Raw genomic sequence first — 27093 nt, 5'->3', positions numbered from 1 at the left:
CTGAGCCTTAGTTTATTCCTCTGTAAAATGGGTCTAAGAACAGTACCTGCTTCGGAGGGTAGTGTGAGGAGCCAGTGACATCGTGCCTATAGTCGCTCATTATTAGTACTACTACTAATTACAAGGGGGGAGGTCACGTGCACAGGGACCCTACCCGCCACCCCCCCGCCACTAGATAGTGGAGTCAGGATTCGAATCTGTGCCTGCGACGTTCACTACCCCCACTCCCACCCCGACCCTGTAGGTGGACGGCAAGCTGGTGGCGCTGCCCTTCCAGCTGGACTCGCGCCTGCGCGCACACCTGAGCGGCGCCGACGTGGTGGTAACCACGGCCACGATGATCTCGCTGGCTTTCGACGGAGACAACAACGTGCGCCTGCGCGTGCCGGCGGCGTACGCGGGCGCCCTTTGTGGCCTGTGCGGGAACTACAACCAGAACCCGAAAGACGACCTGAATGCGGTGGGCGGGAACCCGGGCGGCTGGCAAGTGGGCGGCGCCAAGGGCTGCGAAGGGTGCGTGCCCGGGCCGTGCCCGCAGCCCTGCACGCAGGAGCAGCAGGAGCCCTTCGGCGGCCCGGACGCCTGCGGCGTGATCTCTGCCCCCGACGGCCCGCTGGTTCCTTGCCACAGCCGCGTGCCGCCCGCGCAGTACTTCCAGGCCTGTTTGCTGGACACCTGCCAGGCTCAGGGCCATCCGGGAGGCCTCTGCCCTGCCGTGGCCGCCTATGTGGCAGCCTGCCAGGCCGCTGGGGCCCAGCTCGGCGAGTGGAGGCGGCCGGACTTCTGTCGTGAGTACTGATCCATGCATGGGCCGCATAGCAGGGGTCTCCCCTCCTCCCCCGTTCCCAGGGCTCTAAGACAAGAGCCTTCTTCTCGGTGGGGCTTAGGCACCACCCTGCCTCCCCTGAGCCCAGATATCTCCTGTGAAAGAAACATCTTGGCGTTCACACACTGAAATATACCAGGTCACATACTGAAGTGGTGGAGACTCAGATACACGTGGTTGGAAACCCTGCGTCCAGTACCCTCTCAGGATTCATGCGCTCAGATAGACTGGGGTGGCTGACCCTGTCCAAGCTACACAGCTAGATAACACCTGGTCAGGTAGATTCTCTCAGCTCCCCCTGGTCAGAGAGACCTAGAGAGTTACACCTGGTCAGATGCCCCTAGACGGTTTTAAACAGGGAAATACACAGGGTCGGATAGAACTGGTCCCATAACCTCAGACAGAGACTCCTCTGGTTAGAGACACTTGATCACATTTACACTGAGACACACTTAGGCAGATACACCCACGTAGAATCAGGACCCTGACATAGCCCCAGGCAGATACATACAGATTCATGGCCAGATAGTCCTGGGCAGTTCCCCTCAGACAGATCTCCTGGTCAGATTTATCCTGTCAGCTTCACCCAATCCACATACATGTGGTCAGAGTCACACACTGACAGACCCTGTCGTCGAGACCGTGAGAGGCTCCAGGTCAGACACTGACAGTCAGGCATACTCGTGTGGATTCATACCCCAAGGTATATCTGGGCCCACACCCCGGCCAGATTCACACCCTGAGATACTCACAGTTGGTTCCTGCATATCTTGGTCAGATGTATGAGGTTGGATTCACCCAGTCAGATCGACTCGATCTTTAGAAACACTTGATCTGGTTGACACACTACCTGGGCAGAGAGACCCCAGATCCCCACACTGAATCCCCCCGTTAGATGTAGTGGATCAGGCACCCCGCTCAGATCCCCAGACAGATTCACTCACGAAATGTGCTCAGACAAAACATACAGATTCACCTGGGCAGGTTCTCCCGCTCCGTGCCTCCCCTGTGTCCCCCTCCCTCGTGCCTGCCTCGCTCATTCCCCTCTCGTCCCCACAGCCCTCCAGTGCCCGGCCCACAGTCACTACAAGCTCTGTGGTGACTCCTGCCCTGTGAGCTGCCCGAGCCTCTCAGCGCCCGAGGGCTGCGAATCCACCTGCCGGGAGGGCTGTGTCTGCGACGCTGGCTTTGTGCTTAGTGGAGACACCTGCGTGCCTGTGGGCCAGTGCGGCTGCCTCCACGAGGGCCGCTACTACCCGCTGGGCGAGGACTTCTACCCGGGTTCTGAGTGTGGGCGGCGCTGCAAGTGTGGGCCGGGCGGCCAGGTCAGCTGCCAGGAGGGCGCGGCCTGTGGGCCCTATGAGGAGTGCCGGTTACAGGACGGGGTCCAGGCCTGTCGCCCTACAGGCTGTGGCCGCTGCCTGGCCAGCGGGGGCGTCCACTACATTACCCTCGACGGCCGTGCCTACGACCTGCATGGTTCCTGCTCCTATATCTTGGCCCAGGTCTGCCACCCGCAGCCTGGGGACGAGGACTTTACCATTGTGCTTGAGAAGAATGCGGCTGGAGATCCCCAGCGTCTGGTGGTTACTGTGGCTGGCCAGGTTGTGGGCCTGGCTCGAGGGCCGCAGGTGAGTGGACATGGCCTTGCCCTGGGGGTCTGAGGGCAACCTGGCCCCACCTTGGGGGCTCTGAGGGGGACAGGGCCCACCCTGGGGGTTTTGAGCGAGATATGACCCCACCCCAGTGGGGGAATGAACGAGACACAGCCCTGCCCTGGGGTCTCTGAGGGGGACACGACCCTGCCCTGGGAAGTCTGGGGAGGACATGGCCCCAACGCAATGTGACTGAGAGAGAGACAGCTGCATCCTGGGAGTCTGAGGGAACTGCCTTACCTGCCTTACCTGTGCTTCTATGAGTCCCTGACGCATCTGACCCTCCATCCAGGTCACTGTGGACGGCGAGGCCGTAGCCCTGCCTGTGGCTGTGGGCCACGTGCGGGTGACCGCCGAGGGCCGGAACATGATTCTGCAGACCACCAAGGAGCTGCGTCTTCTCTTTGACGGCGATGCCCACGTCCTCATATCCATCCCTAGCCCCTTCCGTGACCGGCTTTGTGGCCTCTGTGGGAACTTCAACGGCAACTGGAATGATGACTTTGTCCTGCCCGATGGTGCCGTGGCCCCCAGCGTGGATGCCTTTGGAGCCGCATGGCGGGCGCCCAGCTCCTCCCAGGGCTGTAGCGAGGGCTGCGGGCCCCAGGGCTGCCCCCTGTGCTCAGCAGAGGAGACGGCGCCGCATGAGAGCCTTGAGGCCTGCGGGCGGCTCCGGGATGTCAAGGGCCCCTTCTCCGCCTGCCATGCGTCTCTGAGCCCCTCTGAGTACTTCCGCCAGTGCGTGTATGACCTCTGTGCCCAGAAGGGCAACAGTGCCGCCCTCTGCCGCAGCCTGTCAGCCTACACAGCGGCCTGCCAGGCAGCTGGCGTGGCCGTGAAGCCCTGGAGGACAGACAGCTTCTGCCGTGAGTGTCCATGGGCCCCTGGGAGGACTTCAGCCCAGGCTCGGGGGCCCCCTCTGGCCTGCTCCCTGTCCTGTCTGCGTCTCAGGAGCAGTCCCCAGCTCCTCCCACAGCACACCCTGCTGGCTTCCCTCCTGCCTGGCTGACTGGCCCTTCTCAGACTCCTTTCAGGGACCCGCTCTCCTGAGACCTCAGATACAGTTCTTCTCAAGGCCCATCCTGAACATTTTTGTGGCGACCTTGGAGGGTGGGTCGGGCAGGTCAGAAGCTCACACAATAAAGCCTGAGTCTGTGGCTCACCCAGTTCCTCCAGGATGGGACCATAGCCCCTCAGATCCTTTAGGACAAGGCTGTAGCTCCCTCAGACGCCCAGCCTAAGACTGTACCTCTTAGATACCCCCAGTTAGGGCTTATCTGTTTCCTTCAAACCCCCAGGACAGGGCCATGTCTCCTTGGACTCTCCTGGACAAGGCAGTGGCCACTCATGCCCCCAGGGCAGGGCTGTGTCTCCTTCATTCTCCTCAGGGTAGGACCTACATCCAGGCCCATACCTACCCTTATAGCCTTAGATTTGTCCTCGGTGCTGGCAGTAGACACTGTCTGTCTCCATGTCTGACCTCTCTCCTGACTGCCAGCCTCATGGGTCCAGTGACCTCCTGGACACTTTCCACTTGGTGCCCTCAGGGTCCCTCACACACCTCCTATTCCTTGATCCTGGTCCTCATCTCGGGGCAGCCACACCATCCACCAGTTGCTGAGCCAGAGCCCAGACCCTCACTCTGGTTGCTCCCCCTGCATCCTCACAGCTCCCATCCTGGCCCTGACCCCTCTGCCTCTGCTTCCCGCACCCTGGCCCGGACCTTCTGTCTGTATTTCCCCAGTGCAGCCCTGGGCCATCACTATCTGTCCCACTGACATGAGCTCCATAGGGCAGGGCCTGGAGCTGTCTTCCTTGCTGTGTCCCCAGCACCGGCAGCCCAGAGCTGGGTGTGCAGTAGGCCCCATTCGTTATTCAGTGGCCGTGTGTAGGTGTGACGCCACCCTGCCTTCTCTCTCCGCAGCGCTCCAGTGCCCTGCCCACAGCCACTACTCCATCTGCACGCGCTCCTGCCAAGGCTCCTGTGCGGCTCTCTCTGGCCTCACGGGCTGCACCACCCGCTGCTTTGAGGGCTGTGAGTGTGACGACCGCTTCCTGCTGTCCCAGGGTGTCTGCATCCCTGTCCAAGACTGCGGCTGCACCCATGACGGCCGATACTTGCCGGTAAGCAGGAGCTTGAGATGGGCAGGGAGGGTGGAGGAGCTTGAGGGGGACTCAGAGTTTCTGTGCTGACCGCCTCGAGGATGGGGACAGAGAGGCTGCCACCACTTCCCTGCTGTGTGACTCAATGTTAGTAACGTTCCTGTGTTAGTTTCCTGTGGCTGCTGTGACGAATGACCGCAACTCGGTGCTTTAAAACAAGAGAAATTTATTCTCTCACAGTTCTGGAGACCAGAAGACAGAAATCAGGATAACTGGGGCAAGATGTCGGCAGGGCGGCACTCCCTCCAGAGGCTCTAGGGGAAAACCTGTTCCTTGCCTCTCCCAGCTTTTGGTGGCTGCAGGCATTCCTTGGCTTATGGCCACATCACTCCAATTTCTGCTTCCATGTCACATTTCCCCTCCTCTTCTGTGTCATAAAATTTCCCTCTGGCTCCTTCTTATAAGGATACACTTGATTGTATTTAAGGCCCACCCAGGGTAATCTCAACATCTCAAGATTCTTAATCACAACTGCAAACACCCTTTTTCCATATAAGGTAACATTTACTGGGTCTAGGACCTGATGTCTTTGGGGAGGCCATTATCGGGCCTACTACAGTCTCCTTCCTGAGCCTCATTTTCTCCATCTGTAAAATGGGGTTAATCATCATCCTTGCACCATAGGTGTCTGAGGAATCGGGGGTGATTGTGCTTGAAAGGCACTCACTGAGCACTGGGCCTCACCCTCAATGTTCATCACACTCAGTAAAAATAATAGTAATTTACAGCAGCACAGCTACAGTCATTTAATAATGGGAATCGAAAGTTAATAATTGATTTACTTTTGTGACTGATATTTTTTCAGCTCTTACTATGCACCAAGTTTGTCATAGACGTCATTTGATAGTCACAGCAATTCTACAAGACACGTACTATTGTTATTTTCCCCATTTTATGGATGACAAAGAGAAGTCAGCCCAAGGCTACCCGTTAGCAAGTGGGGAGTCTGGGATGCACACCCCAGCAGCCTGGGCTCACCTTCTGAACTACTAGGCTGTCCTGCTTCTTCAAAAGCATATTTATCAAATAAAGGAAAGATGGATTACCACATCCCTTCCCCGTTCCTCCCAGTTTTATTAACGGCAGAAAGGTAGGCTAGAGTGTCTAGAAGTGTAGGACTTCTGCGGAAGAAGATGCCAAACTCCTCCTACTCCTTCCTTCAGGCCTCACCGCCTACAGGAAGCCCTCTCTGATCCCCTAGGCTGGGTTAGGCTCCTCCTCTGGACTCCCACAGACCCCTCTGCTTCCCCATGCCAGCCTTGACCGCTCTGCCCATGCTAGAAGGTTTCTTGGATTTGTGGGTCTGATATTCAGGGGAGAGGTCTGGGCTGGAGACATAAATGTGAGAGTCATCAGTATAGAGATGGTAATTTTTTTTAATTAAATGTATTCATTTTGTTTAAAGTTCTCAAACTTTTATTTTTAAATAATTCAAATTTAAGAAAAATTGCAAGAATAGTACAAAGAACTCCTGCCTACCCTTTACTCAGGTACTTCGAATGTTGACCTTTTTTGCCACTTTATCATCCCCTCTCTCTCTCTCTCTCTCTCTCCATATATATATATATATGTTTGTATGCATACACACATACTGCTTTTCCTGCACCATTTGAGAGTATGATGCAGACATAGTACCCCTTTACCGCTAAATACTTTTGCAAGGATTTCTTAAGAATAAAAAAACTCATTTGATCTGACCACAGTACAATTCAAAGTCAGAAAATTAATACTGACTCGATACTGTTATCTAACGTAAAGGTTTTATTTGAATTTCACCTGTTGTCCCAATAATGGTCTCTATAACAATTACCCCCACCCGACCCACACCCTGGGCCAGAGTGCAACTGAGGATCAGACACTGCTTTTAGTCTTCATGAGATTTGGTGAGATCACCAGGTGGTAAATGGTAGATAGAGAAAGAATAGTTCTGAGGACTAAGCCCTGGGCAGGATAGTGTTCAGGATTCGGGAGATGAGGAGGAACTTGAAAATGCAGTGAAGAAAGAACAGCCACTCAGACAGGAGAAAACCAGGAGAAAGTCCATTTCCTGGAACTGGGTTTCCAGGGCCCTCTGTTCTAGGCTGGGGGTGCCAGGACTCTGGAATATCTCCAGTGCCCACTCCTACCTGTATCAGTTAGCTTTTGCTGGGTTGCAAACCACCCCCAAAACATAGTGGCTTAAAACAACGGTTTGTTTAGTTCACAATTATGCAGCTCTGCAGTTTGGGCTGGGATCAGCAGGGCAGTTCTTCTGCCATCCCCTGGGCTCACTCACACATCTGTGGCCCCCCAGTGGGTCAGCTGAGGGCTGGCTGTCTCTCTTCCACGGGGTCTCTCATACTCAGGCAGGCTGGCCCGTGGTGTCTGGGCAGGTTCCGAGAAAGAGAGAGGAAAGCTGAAAGGTCTCTTGAGGTCCAGGCTTGAACCTGGCACAGCGTTGCTTCTGCTGCATTGTAATAACCAAGGCATGGTCGTAAGGCCAGCCCAGATTCGTGAGGAAGGGGAAATAAACTCCATTTCTTAATGGGAGCTACTGCAAAGTCACTCTGCATGGATCCAGAGGGTTGAAGGGTTGTGTCTGATTTTGCAGTCCACCACACCACTGTAACCTGGCCCCTTTCTGTGCACAGGTGAACTCCTCCCTGCTGACCTCAGACTGCAGCGAGCGCTGTTCCTGCTCCTCAAACTCCGGCCTGACGTGCCAGGCGGCCAGCTGTCCGTCAGGCCGCGTATGCGAGGTCCAGGCTGGGGCCCGGGACTGCTGGGTCCCCCATGGCCTCTGTTCCCTCTCTGTGGATGCCAACCTCACCACCTTCGATGGGGCCCGCAGTGCCGTCAGCTCCCCCGGCATCTACGAGCTCTCTTTCCGCTGCCCAGGACTACAGGAGACCGTCCCGTGGTACCGTGTGGTCGCTGATGTCTGGCCCTGCAACGGCAAAGCTGAAGTTCTGGGCCGGGTTCACATCTTCTTCCAGGATGGACTGGTGACCGTGACCCGAAACAAGGGCGTGTGGGTAAGCCTGGACACAGGGGGCATGTCTCCCCCGGGCTTTGTTCTTCCTGTTGCAGTGTCCCTACATTCCTGGCAGGCCATCTGTCTTGCTGTCTGTTTTCTTTACAGATCTCTGCAGTTTGTTTCTCTGGATTTGTATTTGTGTCAATACTTCAAACTTAGTCCCTCTATTCTGGCTGAGCTCTTGAAGAGCAAAAACACATTCAAGTAACTTACTAGTTTTGATTTTAGTGTTAATCAAGACTCTGTTGGTTGCAAGTGACAGAAAACCAAATTCAGAGTGCCTTGAGTAAAAATGAATTGATTGGCCCACATAACTAGAAAATCCAGGGGCAGAGCTTCAGGAGTGGCTGGATCCAGGTGCCTGGCAGTGTCATCGAGATTTGTACCTCTGTGTTTTAGACTTGCTGTCCACCAAATCAGCTTCATTCTCTGTGACTCCCCACAACATACTCATGAGACAGGGACTATTATTATCCCCATTTTACACAGAGGGGAAACTAGGGCCCCAAAAGGTGACATCATTTACTCAAGTCACTCAGAGAGTACCTGGGAGATCCAGGCTTTGAACCCACCAGCACCCAGGCTCTGAACCACTTTGATGGGAATGGAGTGTGGTGGTGACTGTGTGGATATAAGGGACCAAGATGGACTCCAGGTGCCCTGCTCAGTGGGAACATCCTTTGGACTCTCTCAATTCCAGGCCACTTGACCCTTCCCTCAGCCGTCTTTCAGCTTGCTCTTAGGGCCCCCTCAGGCCTGTCATTGTTTGCCTCATGAGTCCATTCCAGCCCCAGTGGGTCCTCCCTTCTGCCCCTTGACTTCTGTTGACTTACCACTGCCTTGCATTTGCCAAACCCCACAGTTCTCACCACCCCAATTCCAAATTTCTAGAGAGAGAATCTGGCTGAACTGAGGGCTGATGCTGACTCAGAGTCTAATCAGCCGTGGCCCAAGTAATAGAGCCTAAGACCCAAACACAGATGTCAGGCTGCCCTAAAGTTCCCATGTCTCTGTTTCCATGACCTGTTCATTGATGGCAGAGACATCCACTGGTGTCTTCTGGGTCTAGTGGGGCGATAAAGCCAATGCTCCACACACTTCTCCCCCAGTGAATGGTCTGTCTACATCCCTCCACCAATGCATCGAGGTGGTCCGAGACTCAGCCCTGCTGAAAGCAGGGAAGCTTGAGTTCTCTTGTTAGTGTAATCTGGACCAGTCACTCTTTTTCTCTGGCCCTCTGCTTGATCCATAATTCGGGTGAACAGACCCCTACTCTTGACCTTCCCTCGCTCCTCTATCAAGAAACGATTCTCTACACAGCAGATGTTCTAGGAATGTGAATCAGATCAGGGCATTCTGCTGCTTAAAACTCTACAGTGACTTCCCAGAACAACATTCCAAACTCAAGCCACCTCCCTTCCATGGCCTTGTGTGATCGGACTGCTGCCAACCTCACCAACCTCATTTCCTACAACTCCTTCCCTCATTGGCTGTGCTGATAATAAGCCAAGCTGACCTTTATTCTATTCATACAACAGAGCAAGCTTGTTCCCACCTCAGGGCCTTTGCATTCGCTGTTCCCACTGCTGCAATGCAGATGTTCTAAGAGTTGGCTCCTTCTCATCCTTCAGACCTCAGTTCTGGCATCGCTTCTACAGAGAGGCCTTTACCAACTACCAATGGAAGCTCTGACTCCATCCCAGACTCAGTGCTGTTACTCTGTTTTATTTCCTTCAAGTGCTTATCACTATCTGAGGTTATCCATTATTTCTTTGTGTTTGTTGCCTTTCTGCTTTACTAGAATATAATCCTCAGGTGGGCAGGGATCCTGTTCATCTTGATCATCACTTTGTCACCGGTACCCAGATCAGGGCCTGGCACCAAGAGGGTACCCAGGAAACGTTTGGTTCTGTGAATACATTCATCCCTGTTGCCTCCGCGCCAGGCCACATGCTGGGTAACACAGATAACTCAGACCCAGTTCTTATATCATCGAAGCTTGCAGCCAGGTGAAACTTTCCATCCATCTCTCCAACTATCCTTCTTCTTTCCTCCTTCCACCTCTCTTTCCTTTTTCCCTCTCTTCCTCCCCCCTCCCCTCCCTCCATTCCTTCCTTCCATCCATCCATTTATTCACCCACCCATCCATCCATCTTTTCAGACCTATCGACTTATCTTTCCAGTCTATCTACCCAACTCTCCAATCATCTGGCAGAGGAAGAGTCACATAAAAAAGCATTTAGAAAAAAAGTACTTTTCTTTGAAATAAGGCTTGCTAGGGAATATAACTTTAGAAGGGTTAACTCATCGAAGAAAACAGACAACGGGACTTCCCTGGTGGCACAGTGGTTAAGAATCCGCCTGCCAATGCAGGGGACACGGGTTCAAGCCCTGGTCCGGGAAGATGCCACATACCACAGAGCAACTAAGCCCGTGTGCCACAACTACTGAGCCTGCGCTCTAGAGCCCGCAAGCCACAACTACTGAGCTCGTGCACCACAACTACTGAAGCCCATGCACCTAGAGCCTGTGCTCCGCAACAAGAGAAGCCACCGCGATGAAAAGCCCGCGCACCTCAACAAAGAGTAGCCCCCACTTGCCCCAACTAGAGAAAGCCTGTGTGCAGCAATGAAGACCCAACGCAACCATAAGTAAATAAATAGATAGATAGATAGATAGATAAATTTATTTTTAAAAAAAAACCAACAGACAACAGTTATTTAAAGGGAAAAGCTCACAAGGTTACTGAGTCCACAGCCAGTAATGGAGAAATAGTCATTTTCTCACATGATTATTATACTTGCTAGGTCATTACTTGTCTTCAGACATCAGCATTGAAAAATTAAGGGATGAAGTTGCCTTGTTAGGGAACCAGTAACTTACAGGACATGCTCAAGTGTTCTTTTCTTTTGAAAACTAGAATCAGACAGGATGATGCTGGGATTTGACTGACTGTTTGTTTATCCGGTACAAGTGCTTCCCCCCAACCCCGGCCGCCCTTGGAATGTTGTGTGCACGCCTGCTTATGCACTGATCCATCTGTTCATCCATCCACTCTCTGTCCTTCCATCCATCCATCCACATCTCCAACTACCTTAGGTTTCCATCTCTCCATTTGGTGCATTCATCCAGGTCTTCATCTCTCTCAGAATCCGCCTCTCTGCTTTTACTCCTTGAACTTGTTGTCTTCCCTGGGGTCTCCATCCTAGTAACACCCCAGCTCTCCTGTGGTTCCAGCCTCACCTCTGTGTTTCACCCACCCTCCCCCAACCACCAGGTGAATGGTCTCCAAGTGGGTCTCCCAGCTGAGGTGTTAACATCTGTGTCCGTGAGTCGGAATCCGGATGGCTCCGTGCTAGTCCAGCAGAAGGCGGGGGTTCGGGTGCAGCTTGGCACCCATGGGCAGCTGGCTGTGGTGGTCAGCGATGACCATGCCGGGATGCTGTGTGGGGCCTGCGGAAACTTTGACGCAGACCAGACCAACGATGGGCATGACTCCCAGGAGACAGCATTGGAGAAGTGGAGAGCACAGGACTTCTCCCCATGGTGAGGAATGTAGCTTGGAAGCCAGGCTACTTGGAGCAGGGGCACCTGGGTCCTCATGGGAAAGGGGCAGTCGGGGTGGGTGCTCAGTCTACAAAAAGTGCTAAGTGTCTGTCTCTTGCAGTCAGGACTGAGCAGTCATCCACCGGGAATGAGGACTTCAGGACCCGAACCTCCTGGAGGTTGCAATAATTGAAGGATGCACTCTGTCACTGTATGTCCCTCATCCACTCTACCCCTTTGCTGAGCCACTGAGGCCAACTGTGAAAGCATTGAATAAATAGCTTAAGCTAAGCTGCATACCAATGTGCCTGTCTAATGTCTTCTCATCCCTGACTTTCCTTCCTGCACAGCAGGTGTCAGATGCCTGGGGAATCTGGCACATGATGAATATTTGTTGGCAGGTGAGGGGATGGATGGATGGAGATAGATGGGTAGATTGGGCATAAGATGGGTGGGGAAATGGGAAAATGGAGAAATGGAGGATTAGAAAAATGGATGGATGAGAAGATGAATAATTGGACGGAAGAAGTAGAAAATGAAAAGAAAGATCAATAGATTCTGACTTTATCATTTATAACCCTGGCACATTAATGTTTCCTCATACGTTTTAGTCCACTCAGGTTGCTGTAACAAAATACCATAAAATGGGTAGCTTATAAACAACAAAAGTTTAAATTTCTCACAGTTCTGGAGGCTGGGAAGTCCGAGATCAAGGCACCAGCAGATTCGGTGTCTGGTAAGAGCCTGCTTTCTGGTTCATAGGTGGCTATGTCACGCGCCCTTGTTGGAAGGACAAGGGTATTCTCTGGGCCTCTTTTATAAAGGCATTAATCTCATTCATGAAGGCTCCACCCTTACAACCTATCACTTCCCAAAGTCCCCACCTCCAAATATTATCACATTGGAGACAGGTTCCGACACATGAATTTTGAGGGGACACAAACATTCAGCCAAAAGCATCATATTTAAAGTAGAGCTAAGGATGGGACTTCCCTGGTGGTCCAGTGGTTAAGACTCTGCACTCCCAAAGCAGCGGGCCCAGGTTCAATCCCTGGTCAGGGAACTAGATCCCGCATGCCACAACTAAGAGCCTGCATGCTGCAACTAAAGATCCTGCATGCTGCAACTAAAGATCCTGCATGCAGCAACGAAGATCCTGCGTGCCACAACTAAGACCCGGTGCAGCCAAATAAATAAATATTTAAAAAATAAAGTAGAACTAAGGATAGTACCTACCTCTCAGAGTTGGAGCAAGGATTTAATGTGTTCATCCAAACTACAAGTCAAAAATTGAAGTCTCTCTTCCCTTTGAAACCTGTCTCATGCCCTGCCTGCTGTGGTCTTCCCCACCTCAGTGAATAGCACTACCAATCCTCAGTCTAGCAGCCAGAAAATGGGGAAATGTTCTTGCTTCTTCCCTCCCCTTTGCCATCTATTCAGTTCATCAACAAATCTTTTTGGATGGTATCAAAACACACCTGAAATCTGTCTGTCTTTCTTCTTGTGCCCACTGTCACCACCATCCTCACTCATGTCAACAACAATAGCCTACCATCTGCTCTTCCCTGCCTGTAATTCATCCTCACAGCCACTAGAGGACTCTTCTTTACATGTAAATAGGACCACTGGCTATAAATTTATCTTGTCATAAAATCAAATTCCTTCACCTTGTCCTACAAGGCCCCTGTTAACCTCTTCTGACTCATCTCCTATCACTGTACTTCCTGCTAACTACGATTTGGGAACCTGATCTTTCAGGGTATTGAACATGGCAAAATTTTTCACTTCATTCCTTTGTGAAAAGCTGTCATCACATGACTAGGTGCTTCTCATCCTTCAAATGTCCACTTACATGTTGCTACCTTAGAGAGGGCTTCCACAACCACCTCACTTAAAGTGATTTCCTCTGTTCCTTTCCGTCCTTAACCTGTGGGGTCTGATGCAACTCCGGGTAGTTAGTGTCCGAACTGAATTAAATTATAGGTCAGCAGGTGGAGTCTGCAGAGAACTGGAGAGTTGCTTGGTGTGGAGATACATTTGGTGTCAGAAGTGAAGTGTATGAGCACAAAAACAGTTTTCTTTTACGGCACAGGAGGTAACGGTGCCGTTGCCTGGTAGATACGGGGATAGGAGGATACTGCAGTTCTCTTATGATTGCTTGTATGTTCTCATGCAAGTGGGAAGCAAGGTCATCAGCTAAGAGTAAGAAAGAAAGAGAAAGTTTTGAGGTCTGATGAGAAGAGAGAGCGCAAAACAATCCTTCAAGAAAATGAGTCCAACTGCTTTGGGAAAGTGTGTCAGTTTCTTAAAAAGGTAAACATACTCTGATCACGTGACTCAGCCATTTGACTCCTGGGACTCCTCTCAAGAAAAATGAAAGCATTTGTCCACACCGGTACTTGTAAGTGAATGGTTATAGCAGCATTAATAACCTGCACACTGGAAACATCTCGAATGCTCGACTGGTGGACAGACAAACGAAATGCGGTATAGCCACACGATGAATCCTCAGCAATGAAAAGGAACCAACTACTGACACATGCAACCATTTGGAACATGATGCTAAGTGACAAAAGCCAGACGCAGAAGGCTACATGTTGTATGGTTTTGTTTGTATGAAATGGGATGATGGATCTGTTCTGAAACTGGATTGCGGTGATGGGCGCACAATTGTACACATTCACTAAAATGTGTGGACCTATACACTTAAAATAGGTGGATTTGATGGTATGTAAATTATGCCTTAATCAGGCATTTTAAAATGAGCACATTACCCATACTATTAAGAAAAAAAAGGAAATGAGAGAATGAATTAATTAGGGACATGCGATAGGATGGCTGGGCCGCATTAGGGCCCACTTGGGTTTGTGGTCGTGAATGCGAAGTGAGACCAGCCAGGGTGGGTGTGGGTTTTTCTCCATCCATATTCAGCTTCCAGTGAGCAGGTGCGGAGGAGGTGGAGAGTGGACTCAACTGGGTGCAAAAGATAAAGTTAGAAGTTTGAGGGTGTGAGCGAAGGAGAGAACACTGGATGAGGAATCGGGCTGGGTGGGGAGAGTACTGTGGTCACAAGGGGGTGAGGGGCAGGGAAAAGGAGGTCAGCTTATGGGGGTGAAGGCTCCTCGGAGCAATAGGTTTAGAGGGAGTGAGCTGGAAAGACAGGAGGTGATGGGCAGACAGTGAGACGCATGGAACTGAGACTCTGCAGGGGCTGTGGTTTTGGGGTTGCCACTCTATGGGGGTGGGCCTTTCTCCCCCACTGGCCTGGGATATCGGGGCTGCCACAGTCACCATTGTGTCCCCAGCACAAAGTCTAAGTGTGGGAAGGAAGTGTTGGGTGGAGGACGAGATCGCTAGAGAAGAGGAAGTCAAGGCATCGAGAGGCCAGAATGCTCAAAGGTTCATCTACCTGAATTTGGAAATCACCAAGAATTATGAGAGGAGCAGCTTGTGTGGCAGTGAGCCTGGAGCTAAAAAGACGCGATGAGGTGCAGTGACTTGGGAGTTGATAAAGCTGGTTACAAGAATGGGAGCAGGTGCTGTGTATAAACTTCAAAGTTAGGGGCTTAGAGAAGAGGCAGAGAATGGTTTAGAAGCGGCCACGAGGAGCACGGAGGAGCTTATGCTATCTACAGGCCCAGGGGGCATGAAGGCTGAGGAAGGGAAAACAGCCCCTGCTTAGAAGTGCTGCGTGGAAAGGCATGTCTTCATGGGAGAGCCAGGTTGTGGTCAGAGCAGCAAGGCAAAAGGAAGGTTCCGAGGACATGGGGGACATCTGATAAAGCCCTCAGTGCTTTATCCCAGCCCTGACCATTCTGCCTGTACTTCCCCCATTCTGGCCCTGACCCCTCTGGGCTGCCAACTGTCTGAGGCAGCTCCAGGAAGCCTGGACTCTTTCAGTCACCATTGTGCCCCCAGCACAAAACCAGAAGGCACCCCGTAATTACTCACTGGTAGTGGCCATTTCAGGTTGCAAGTTGGCAGGTGAAATACCTCAGACCCAGGAGATGGTGCCAGGATTCCAGAATACAGTCTGCACTGTACACTGAGGATTTTCATCCTTTAGAAAAAAACCGTTTTTAATTGGAAGGCAAACAGTAAAATCCATCAGTAGTAGGTAACATCACCCTGAATTGGAGCCATTTGAATTATTACATAGCTCCTGGAAATCCAGCATAGCCTCAGCAGATTTTCCATCTTAATATGTAAACAAATGTTCAGGAATGTTTCTGAGACCCTTCACAGAGAACTCAAGATAGCATAGGTTCATTTGTTCCTTCAACAAACATTTACTGAGCACCCACTCTGTGCCAGGCCCTGTTCTGGGTACAAAGTGATACAACAATGAACAGAACAGACCAGTGGAGTCTCCTGGAGGTTGTTAGTAACTTCTCACAGTAGCACTTGTTTTGCTTTGTGGAATGAATATGAGGATGAATATTCAAATTATAAAATTACCAAAAAATTCTCAGTATTTACACAGAATCTTCTCCCTCCTCCCTCCGTCCTCTGCCTGCATCCTGATCTGGTCCATCCTGTCTCCTACCTGATCCACTGCAGCAGGCCCCTCCTTGGTCTTCTTGCTCCCACCCCACTCCCTCATTCTGTTTCCCACATGCAGCCAGAGTGACCCAAGTCAGATCATATCCATTCTCTGTTCAGGACCCTCCATCTCATTCAGAGTAAAAGTCAAAGTTCTCACCCCAAGGCCCCACATAATTTGCCTTGTTAACCTCCCTGCCCTCATCTCCTCCCACTCTCCCCTCCTCACTCTGTCTCAACCACATTCCTCAGTGTTTCTGCAACCCTCCTTACTTTTCCTGCCTCAGGGCCTTTGCACCTAAAATCCTAGCTGCCTGGAACTTTCTTCCTCCAGATAGGAGCATGCCTCACTCCTTACTGGATGGGGCTTCCCTGGTGGCGCAGTGGTTGAGAATCCGCCTGCCATTGCAGGGGACACGGGTTCGAGCCCTGGTCCGGGAAGATCCCACATGCCGTGGAGCAACTAAGCCCGTGCGCCACAACTACTGAGCCTGTGCTCTAGAGCCCACGAGCCACAACTACTGAGCCCACGTGACACAACTCCTGAAGCCCGCGCCCCTAGAGCCTGTGCTTCGAAGCCACCGCAATGAGTAGCCCCCGCTCACCGCAACTAGAGAAAGCCTGCACACAGCAACCAAGACCCAACACAGCAAAAAAATTATTAATTAATTAATTAATTAATTAATTTTTAAGAAGTCACTGGATGCGTTCCTTGACCACCTCGTAAGCAGTTTCACACACACACACACCCCACACACCCCCGTCCCAGCACCAGTCCCTATCCCCCTTCCCTGCTTGTCATTTTCTCCAAAGCATTTATTGCCGTCTATCATTCAGCGTGCTTTTAATAACTTGTCTGGTGTCTGTTTCCCCCACTGGAAGATGAGCTCCAGGATTTGTGTGTCTTGGTCCCTACCGTATTCCCAGTGCCTAGAACAGTGCCTGGTACATTCAGGCGCACAACAAATGCTTTTCCAATGTATGAACGGGAGTCCAGAGTCGGCCCTTGTTCTTGGGGATGGAAATGGATCAGGGAAGGCTTTTGAGTGTAGAGGGAATCTTAGGGAGCTAACTAGGAATAGAGAAGAGAAGCAGAGGGCACAGCCCGTGCGAAAGTTTGGGGATAAGCCCTGATTACTGGGGTGATCGCACCAGTAAAAGGGAAGCGGGAAGCGTATCTAGGGTAGCGAACGCTGCACAGGTCAAGGCAGCTCCAAGGACGGTCGAGGGGGAGGTGCCCCGAGAGGCTCAGAAATCTCCGCCCACAGCGCGCGCACCAGGCTCCGGGCGGGGCTGAGGCCCCGAGGGGCGGGGCTGCGTGGTTGCATCACGCAGTGTACGTCGCCGCGCGCGTGCGCTCCTTTCCACGTGCGAAAGCCCCAGACGTTTGGACCCCGGGAAGCCGCCGATTACCGAGCCGTGCAGCTCCACGCTCGCTATGAAGCCAGGTGGAGGCCGGGGTTGGGGTCGGAGCTCAGGACTGGGGTCCGGCGGGGATCGGGGTGCCAGGCCGGAACGGAGGGGCGGGGTCCTGGCCTGGGGGCAAGGATTCTGAGCCCCGGATCCGGTCTCTTGTGGGGAAGGGGTCTTGTTCCGGTCTCTTGTGGGGATGGGAGGGCTTGGTTCCGCCCTGTGATCGAACCTGAGCCTGGGGTTCGGGTTCCTGGTCTAGAGGTTTGTGATTGACTTCTCAGAGGTTACGGTCGTTAGTAGAGAGTCTTGAGCGTAGAATTGGGGGTTTCCTGAACTGGGATTCGTTTCATAGAGGCAGTCATTAGGGGTCTTGGATATTGGGCCGCGGGCGGCAGTCGAGGGTACTGAACCAGAATCTAGATCCAGGCATCTGGGGTCTTGGATCTCTGGGCGTGGGGTTTGGGGATTTGTCCTGATTGGGAGGCGGAGAGCCCCCGGTCTTGGGTGCCGGGGCTGGGTCTTCTAGGACCCCATATGCTCCCCTGTCGCCGCCGCAACTACAGTACCCTTGGCTCCAAACCTAGCTTCTCAGAGAGGGCCGGCATAGATGAGTATTCCCGGCTTGCCCTCCCTGGCCCACTTTCCCGCTCTCTACTCTCCGGAGGGGGGCGGGTCCCTGAGAATGGAGTGGAGCTCCTGGGCCTAATGATTCTCAACTCGCCGTGAGAGGTGAGGTGAAACTTCACACGCCCAGTATAGGATTATCGTGGGGTGGGCAAGGGACGTAATCACAGGGCGTGAGTGGTTTTATTCATTCCGATTTTACTCGAGATTTTGATGAACCCTCCACAGCTCCCTCCTAGTGGAATGATGAGAGTCCTGGCTTTGACAGCAGAAGGGCCTCAGTTCAAAGTTTCAGTCCTAACTATGCTTAACTTACTGTGTGACCTTGGGCAAGTGGCTTTACCTCTCTGAGCCTCAGTTATCTCATCAATAAAATGGCACCCAGTTCTAATTTAGTGAGAGCACGCTAAGAAAAAATAGCACATGGTGGTAATCATTTTGCAATATATGTGTATCAGATCAACAGGTTGTACACTTTAAACTTACACAATGTTACATTTTGCAGTTATGTCTCATATAGCCCAGTGCTTGATGTATAATAGTATTTTCTCTAATTGTTATCTTTATCTTTCTTCTCAAGGGGAGCAAAATTAGGGTCCTTCTCCCTGGTGTCTCAGCTCTTCCTGAATCAGGCCGAGCCCCTCTCCCCTCCCCTCAACTTGCTCCCCTGGAGTTGGGGAAATCTGCCATGACTGAAAGGGTCTGTTTCCTAGTACAGGTTTTCTTTTTTCCTTCCTTCCCCCCCCCCCTTCAGCCTGTGGAGAGATGGGGTCATCTGGTGGGGGGGCAGAATTTGTGGGTCCATGCCCCCTCCCAAGTTCCCTTTCTCTTCAGTGTTTACGGATCTCCTGGTGGAATAGGAAGTGCCAGGCAGTGTGTCTCCCACTGAGACCCTGGCAAGCCTGCAGGCATCCTAATTGCCTGGATTGGATTGTCCCAGGAATGGAGGGTACGCCTTCCCAAACCTTCCCTCACTGTGTTAGGATAAGAAGTTGTCAGGAGTCAGCTCTTTAGCGAGGATTTTAGTCTGGTTGAGAGAGGAAGCCTTTGGGAGATTTTGAGCGGGGACCTGATGTCAGTCAGACTTGACTGAGACCTTTAAAAGGATCCTTCTTGCTTCTGTGTGCAAAAGACTTTAGGGGAACAAGAGTGAAAGTAGACATATCAGTGGGAAGTTTGTTGCTGTCATCTACTAGGAGATGATGTGGCTTGGACCAGGGTGGTAGCAGTGGACCTGGCTGACAAATTGTCAGGGAATATATTTTGAAGATAGAGCCAACAGCTTGTATGTGGGTGTGAGAGAGAGGGGTCAAGGACAATGAAGGGTTTTGGCGTGTGTAACTGGAGGGGTAGAGTTGCCAGTTTTGAGATGGGGAAGGCTGTGGCAGGAGAGCAGTTTTACACTGGGGTGGGGGAGGGGGTCTGTGGACCCTCCAGCCAAAACTTATAGAAAAAGGTATGTGAATGTGTGTTTTTCTGAGGAGTGGGTACTTTCAGTACATTTTTCTAAGAGCCCCAGGACCTGAGATATGTTTTGAGTATTGTGCCTACTGTGCCCCATGCCGTGCCCACACTTTCTGGGTCTCTGTTCTATCAGGCCTGTGTTGAGGGTCTCTTAGGCCTAGTGGTTTCTCCCCTAAGTAGGAAGGAGGAGGGATTCATTCTCCTGAGTTTGAATAATATATTCAAACTGTGTGCGAGGTAGCATATTAAGTGCTCTGTGTGTATTGTCATTTAATCTTTACAACTCTGCGAGGTGGACACTGTGTTATTTCCATATCTCCTTCTTACAGGTGAACTTTTCAAGATACCCACAAACCTTCCCTACTCTCTAGGGTCGTGAATGGCATGGCCGTCTCCCTGTAATCAATACATGAGCTGCTTGAGGGAGGGACTGGGGCTCTGGTCACCATCTGATCCCCTGCTTCCTGAATGAACAGAGAGGGTGTTTTCTTCATGAGACAGAACCCAGGGGTTTAAGAGTTACCAGCTCATTTACTATCTGTTGAGCCCATACTTTGTGCCAGGTGTTGTGCAGGATGAAGTGATGACCAAAACAAACATCCCTGCCCACTTGGAGCTTGATTCTAGTGGGGGAGGCAGGCAGTAATAATCTTTAAAATGCCATGTATGATAACTGATAGGAAGAAAAAGAAAGCAGAGTAAAGGTCAGGTAGCCAGAGAAGGCCCTTCTGAGGAAGGAACATTCGGTCAGAGACCTGAGTGCAGTGGAGTGGGTGAGTCAAGCAATGCCCTCTGGACCCAGGCAGTGGGAACAGGAGATGCTCAAGGTTTAGAAGCTGCAAAGCGAGTTTGTTCTTGGGGAGGAAGAGCATGGGACCCAACATAGAGAGAGTAAGGTCAGAAAAGTCAGCAAAAGCCAAGCCCAATGGTGGTGATTCTGTTTGGGCTGCACGTTAGAGTTACCTGGAGAACTTTAAAAAGCCCCATGCCCGGGCCTCCACCCCAGACAATTTACATGAGAATGTAAGCAACAGCGCTGGGCAAGGATGAGACCCACCGATTTCTAGCTTTGGAACCCAGAGAAAGGAATTTTTATTTCATTTAGAATGTGATGGAAAACCTTTGAAGGGATTTGGGCAGGGGAATGATGAGAGCTGATTTGCTGTTTTGAAAAGGTCAGTCACCAGCTGCTGTGTGGGCAGTAGACTGCAGAGGGAGCAGGAGACCAGAGGTCAACAACTCTTGGTGTAGGAGTTTGAAAACCGTTCATTTTTAACAACTAAATTAGGACTAGCTATTCAAAGTTCTACATTTTCATCTCTAACACCATTAAAACGAATGAAGCCTGCGTAGGGTGGGAATATAATGCACCTTTGCAAAAACTTTAGCAAGTTCGTTATTGAATAGTTTACATCAAGTGAGATCATTTTCAACCATCACTAATTTTCACACGAACAATTGTTTGATAATGCAGTTTTCTGAAAGTACTGCAGAGCTTTTGAAGCCGTCACAGAAGAGTCAAATACTGAATCTGTTAGCACCAGGAGAGTTCTGTCTGCTTCAGACACTGATTTGTGCTCAGTGAAGTGAACAATGTTTGCTCTCTCCTGAAGTGATGAAAATAAAGTCTCTCTAAATGTTTTTTTTTTCCCTTAAACTTTCCATCTTGTTGACAAGCCCCAAACTGCTTATGATCAATCGCCCATCCATAAAGGACAGTTTTGGTTTTTGCTTGTTTTCCCCCCCTGAGTTGGGAGAGACTTGTACATGCTTGGAAGCAGGGGGATCAGTTAGCAGGAAAGATGTGATGTCGAATGCCTCCCCTCTGTTTGGGGGTTGGCGCTTTTCTGCCACACACAAGGGCAGGAGTGGGAGGGCATGAAGAAGTTTCCAGGGCCTGGGGGACCCTACTGCCACAGTGCATGTACACACACGGTGCACACTCTTCTTCAGACTAATTAATATTGATAATAGAACAGATCCTGTGCATTTACTATCCAACCGAGAAAAGCAGAATGTTGACAGTAAATCTACCTCTATCTGTGTTTTCCTCCCCTGTCCTAACCCCATAACTTTTCCCTCCCAAAGCCTAATATCGTAAGTTTCGCATTTATCATTCTCTTGCCTCTTTTGGGGGGCGGGTGGGGCGTGGATTACCACATATATCCACGCAGCATAGCACCTCTCAGTTGTTGCTGGACTTTATAAAAAGGATATTGTGTTAGATGTGGTTTTCTAGGGCTTGCTTTTTCACTCACCATGATTCTGAGATTTCTGTCTCTGTTGTGTGGAGCTGTTGATCCTTTTCGTTGTTGGTTGTGAATAGTCCCTCTTTCATTTGTCCATTCTGCTGATGGACACTCAGGTTAGTCCGTTGTTCTGCTGCTGTGGACACGCGTGGGTACCTCTCCTGGCGCCCACGTGCGCACGTTTCTCCACTTTCTCTCCCGAGTGGAATTCCTCGGCGTAGGAGTAACTTCTCAAGCCCCATGGCCCCGTTGATGGTTCCTGTTTCTGTTTCCACCACAGGTTTCAGCCCCCGTGGGGGCGGCTTCAGTGGCCGAGGTGGCTTTGGTGACCGTGGCGGTCGCGGCGGAGGCCGTGGAGGCTTTGGCGGAGGCCGTGGAGGCTTTGGCGGGGGCCGAGGTCGAGGCGGAGGCTTTAGGGGCCGTGGACGAGGCGGAGGAGGAGGAGGAGGAGGAGGAGGAAGAGGTGATGGAGGGGGCTTTCCCTGGGCTTGGGGAGCGGGGAGGGAAGCATCGTGGGGTCTCCCTCTCACTGCATCTCTGCCTTGTAGGTGGCGGGTTCCAGTCTGGTGGCAGCCGGGGTCGTGGTCGGGGAGGAAGAAGAGGAAACCAGTCGGGGAAGAATGTGATGGTAGAGCCTCATCGGCATGAGGGTGAGTGAGGAAGGCAGGGAGCCCCCTGGGGTTAGGGGTGGGGTGTGGCCCGCTGGGGTGTTCACCCCTGCTCTGATCCCCTCACCCAGGTGTCTTCATTTGTCGAGGAAAGGAGGATGCACTGGTCACCAAGAATCTGGTCCCTGGAGAATCGGTTTACGGAGAGAAGAGAGTCTCGATTTCGGTGAGACCTGGGCGCCTGGCTAAGCCACCAGAGCCCCAAGCTGACGGTGTAACCGGCTGCCTGGTCTCCCTGTTCCCACCGTCCGTTCTCCACATGACAGCCAGGGGATCATCTTAATCCATAAGTCAGATCATGCACCCCCCCTCCTCAGATACCTTCCGTGATGTCCCGCTGGCTTCAGGTTAAAGTCCCAAGTCCTCAGTTTGGCCTGGAAGGCCCTGCACGTTCTAGCTCCCCCTCCCCACTGTCTCCTCCCACTGTCCCCCTAACCTAGTGTCTTCCAGCCACACCGACAACCTTGCTGTTCCCTCTGCCTGGAACACTTTCCTCCCAGCCCTGTGTGTGGCTGGTTCCTTTTCATCACCAGCATCTCTGGTCAGGTGTCACCTTGTCTCTCTCACAAGGCCCCCTTGCACCACCCTGTCTATCAAAAGCTGCCCTCACCGCCTTTCTGCTGGCTCTCCTGCTGCCTGGAACGCACTTCCCCAGATAACTTGAGTGGCCCCTCAGCTTCAGGTCTGCTTCAGATGTCTCCTCCTTGGCTTTTCCCTGGCCACCCTTCCTCATTTTCACCTGCCCTCGCCCTGCTCCCCATACTTCAGATCTTCCTTCCTGGCTTGCTCTTTTCTCCTTAGCCCCGTCACTAGCTATTATGCCATGTGTGTCAGTCAGCTCAGCGTACCCTCACTCCTTGAGGGCGAGGCCTTTGTCCCCTTCACTGTGTTTCCCCAGTTCCTAAGCATAGGGGCTGGCACACAATGTGTGCCGGCTCGGTCAGTGTTTATAGAATGAATGCATAGGTCTTGCCTTGCTGTTACCTGGGATGATCTTGTTTGTTTGTGGTCCCTTGCGCCTGAGTCAGGAGCCTCCAGGAGAGGGCAGGCCCTGCCTCTGCCGGGGCCACAGATGTGCACCCACGTTCGTTTCTTGTACGGTGATTGGGCGCCCAGTCCCTTTTGAGGGCCCAGGAGTTAAGAGCAGTGGGGTCTTGCAGAAGAGCCTGGCACTGACTTCTGTCCCCATCTCTCCCGGCCCAGGAGGGAGATGACAAAATTGAGTACCGCGCCTGGAACCCCTTCCGTTCCAAGCTGGCGGCAGCAATCCTGGGCGGCGTGGACCAGATCCACATCAAGCCAGGGGCCAAGGTGCTCTACCTCGGGGCTGCCTCGGGCACCACCGTCTCCCACGTCTCTGATATCGTAGGCCCGGTGAGTAGACAGATGGGGGCAGGAAGGGGTGGGAGGGAGGGAAAGGCCACCTCCTCTGCCAGCCTGGAAGCCAGAGGCCCTGGCCGCTTCTCTGCACCGTGTGGCTTGGAGCCAGGCCCTTCCTGGTCACAATGCCTGTGAGTGAAAGGAGCGGCTTGAAGCACATCGTCTCCAAAGCCTCATTCAGCCTCACTCCTGAGTTCTCGGCCTGGAGGGAAGGGGCGTGGGTATCGGGGTGACCAGTGATAGAGGGGCCCAGAGCTGAGAGTACGTTTGATTTGGTTGCCCTCTTTAAAAATTGATATCCCCCAAATCTGGTCTTCTGGTTTCTCTTGAAAGATCAGAAGATGTCAGTTTCTGGGCCTGTGTTTCTGTGTGGCTGGACAGGCTCCCTGCTGAGAGGGCACCCATGCGTCTCACTTCATGACCCCTCACTCAGCTACAAGACTGTAGGCTGTGTAATTTAGTGGTTAAAAACCCCAGGCTCTGGTGTGGGCTCTTAACAGTGAAGTGGCTTTTAGCAAGTTACTGTCCCTCTCTGAGCCTCAGTTTACCCGTCTGGAAAATAGGGTCATTGTGAAGATAAATGAGTTAAATCCTGTAAAGTGCCAAGAGCAGTGCCTGGCCCATTGCAAATATTCGTAGCTGTTATGATGTCATCTCTGTGCCCTAGCTTCCCCATTTTAAACCTGAATTGGGGGGCCTGGGCTCTCAGATCAGGCAAAGCAGGATTGAATAACCCTTGGACTTCAGTTTATTCATGTAAAATGATAACAAGTCATTAAATGGTAGGGTTTTGATTTGGGGATTTGAAGAGATGCATGCAGTATATGGGCCAAAGTAGGCACTCCATACATGAGAACTAGTATCATTGTCGTTTTTGTTTGATTTTGATTTATTTTAGGACGGTCTGGTCTATGCAGTTGAGTTCTCCCACCGTTCTGGCCGTGACCTCATTAACTTGGCCAAGAAGAGGACCAACATTATTCCTGTGATTGAAGATGCTCGGCACCCGCACAAATACCGCATGCTCATCGGTGAGGGGTCTGGGGTTGGCTCGGGTGGGGTAGGACAGGCCACTCCAGGTTTCCTGGAAGAGGCCTCCAGAGCCCTGATTTGGATGGAATTGGAGTGGATGAACAGGCCTCTTGAGTCTGCAGAAATGAAAAGGGTCGGGGGAGCCAGGTGAGGTGGTGGAGGTGGCAGTCCTGCTTCAGGGTCTGGGATGTCTGGAGGGCCAACCTCCTTTCCTCCAATCTCCTGCCCCTCCCCCTAATCTCCCCCACCCCAGTACTTCCTGCCTCCCTGCAAAACGTGGTACCTTTTATACTACCCCTGACTTACGCATAAAAGCCTCCTTCGGAGGTCCTCATCAGCACCGTCTGGGGAGATCATAACCCAGAAAGCACAAACGGAGTACGGCCTGGCCCAGAGGGGCCCATTGTGAATGTAAATAACTTTGTTTTAAAAACAAATTCAGAAGCAAAGTATAAAAATGGAGCGCATTATAAACCACCCCCAGAGGTAACCAATATGAACAATTTGATGTCTGCTTTTCCTGATTTTAAAAAAGTCAGTTTTCATTGCACCATCTTTTCATTTTTTGAAGTTTTTTATTTTATTTATTTTTTTAATCACTGCCTTAAAAATACTACTTTGCATTCCCCCTGGTTTTTCTTTCCGTGAGTTTTTTCCCCTGTGCATTCATACCTTACCCTTTGTCCTGCAACTTGTTTTCATTTGACAATCCTGCAGACGCTCTTGCCTGTAAGTGCTCACCTTTACTTGTCTTTTTGATGACGTGTCTGTCTCCCCCCCCAGACCCGGGAGCGTCTCGAGGGCAGGGTCCGGGTCTGACTCGTCTCTCTGTCCCCCACGCCCGGCCCAGGGCTGGCCACAGAGTAGGTGGCAACACGGTTTACAAGAGGAATGAATGAATGAGTGGTGTGACTGTGGGTTTTGGACCCATCTTGGGGGCACTGTGGAGGGAGGGGGATCAACGGGGGGAAGTGAGACTGGAGGCAGGGAAGACTCTGCCAGGAACCTGCTGGTGTTGGGGCGCAGGCCCCATGGGAGGAGCTGGGAAGATCCGTTGGATCCAGCTTTTAACCGCTACTTGTTTCTCCCTAGCAATGGTGGATGTGATCTTTGCTGACGTGGCCCAGCCAGACCAGACGCGGATTGTAGCCCTGAATGCCCATACCTTCCTGCGTAATGGAGGACACTTTGTGATTTCCATTAAGGTGCGGGGCTTAGAGGAGTCTTAAGATGGGGTGGCAGTATCTTCTCTATCTGTAACTGCCAAGCAGCCAGTCAAAACAAGGGGACCTCCATCCCCCTAATCCAGTCAGTCTATGCCCAGCTCCCTATAAGCCACCCAATCAAGTAGCACATAATGAAAAATGTCTACAAAAGTAAAAAGCTTAGAATTTAAAGAGGCCATAGACTGTAGCGATTAAGTGCATGATCGCTGAGTCTGAGTATCTTGAGTTTGAATTGCATCTTGCTGTGTGTCTTTGAGCAAGTTATCGAACCTATATGCCTGTTTCTTCACTTGTAAAATAGCAGTGTTAGTCCTATCTCTTTTAGTGTTGATGTAAGGACTAAATGTCTCAATATGTATGGAGTGTTGAGAACAGAACCTGGTATAAAATAAATACCAGATAAATGCTAGGTGTATTTTAAAAAATGTTTCATTTTGAAGTACAGAGGCCTCTCCATTGTCTTCAACCAGATTCACCATTGTTTTTTGCAGCCTTTGCTGCGTTTGTTTTAGCATTCTCAGCTGCGTTATTGCTATTGTTAAAGAAGAGGAAGTAGAAAAAAAAAAACAAAACCCGGAGTGTAAGATTTAAAACACTGGCTTTTAGATAAATAGGGCTCTGTTGAAGGCTTCCTGTTCCAATCCAGACCAAATTGAAAACTTATCTAACAAAGTCTTTCCCTACATTCCCAAAGCCTAGTCTCCAATGAAAGCAAATTCTACTGGTTTAAAGAAGAACAAAAAAGGGAAAACAGCCCAAAGCCTTGCTGCAGACTTCAAATCCTCTCTTCTGCAGGCCAACTGCATTGACTCCACGGCCTCTGCAGAGGCCGTGTTTGCCTCTGAAGTGAAAAAGATGCAGCAGGAGAACATGAAGCCCCAGGAGCAGTTGACGCTAGAGCCATACGAAAGAGACCACGCTGTGGTCGTGGGTGTGTACAGGTGAGCAGGGGGTCCGGTCAGTACTTGTTAGGAGTGTTCCACAGTGGTGATGAGCTCTGAGTCCCCTCATCTCTTTCCTCTCACAGGCCACCCCCCAAGGTGAAAAACTGAAGCCCAGCGCCATCTGGATCGCGAGAGAGACTGTGTTGCTACTGTTACACGTGTGTTTTTCTATTAAAAGACTAATCAGTCTCTCCCTTTGCACCTGATTGCTTGGCGACCTCTATCAACAGGGCGCATGCGCCCTCAGTCAACTTGCGTGTTGGTGGGGGGCGGGCGTTCTCATCCGGTCATACAGCGCATGCTCATATCGTAGCAGCCTCCTGCGCAGCCGTAACGTGGATTTCG

General features: G+C 51.5%; 2 protein-coding genes across 2 annotated transcripts in view; both read left to right on the top strand.

Moving 5' to 3' along the window:
- FCGBP (Fc gamma binding protein) overlaps positions 1-11503 on the top strand; it is a 103512-nt gene extending 92009 nt beyond the window's left edge. The window contains exons 15-21 of the mRNA XM_082366698.1: positions 245-788; positions 1886-2457; positions 2774-3347; positions 4406-4605; positions 7275-7658; positions 10938-11206; positions 11328-11503. Of these exons, the coding sequence (XP_082222824.1) occupies positions 245-788; positions 1886-2457; positions 2774-3347; positions 4406-4605; positions 7275-7658; positions 10938-11206; positions 11328-11337 (2553 nt within the window). The 3' untranslated portion in view covers positions 11338-11503. The remainder of the gene's footprint in view (positions 1-244; positions 789-1885; positions 2458-2773; positions 3348-4405; positions 4606-7274; positions 7659-10937; positions 11207-11327) is intronic.
- A 5541-nt stretch (positions 11504-17044) lies between these two features.
- FBL (fibrillarin) lies at positions 17045-26939 on the top strand. Its single transcript, XM_082366782.1, has 9 exons — positions 17045-17196; positions 21779-21961; positions 22047-22148; positions 22238-22332; positions 23370-23540; positions 24445-24577; positions 25671-25783; positions 26600-26745; positions 26832-26939. Exons 1-9 carry the CDS (start codon positions 17187-17189, stop codon positions 26854-26856), a joined length of 978 nt encoding a protein of 325 aa, XP_082222908.1. The 5' UTR covers positions 17045-17186; the 3' UTR covers positions 26857-26939.
- The last annotated feature ends 154 nt before the right edge of the window (positions 26940-27093 follow it).

The sequence above is a fragment of the Balaenoptera borealis genome, assembly GCF_965194805.1.
Source record: "Balaenoptera borealis genome assembly, chromosome: 19".
Taxonomy (NCBI): domain Eukaryota; kingdom Metazoa; phylum Chordata; class Mammalia; order Artiodactyla; family Balaenopteridae; genus Balaenoptera; species Balaenoptera borealis.
This window is presented reverse-complemented; position numbering and strand designations above follow the sequence as displayed.

What these genes read in the sequence shown, in the direction of transcription:
- FBL (XM_082366782.1), top strand. An exon ending in AGGAGGAGGAGGAGGAAGAG is followed by an intron (nt 21,962 to 22,046) that starts GTGATGGAGGGG and finishes TCTGCCTTGTAG; the next exon opens with GTGGCGGGTTCCAGTCTGGT. An exon ending in ACTTTGTGATTTCCATTAAG is followed by an intron (nt 25,784 to 26,599) that starts GTGCGGGGCTTA and finishes TCTCTTCTGCAG; the next exon opens with GCCAACTGCATTGACTCCAC.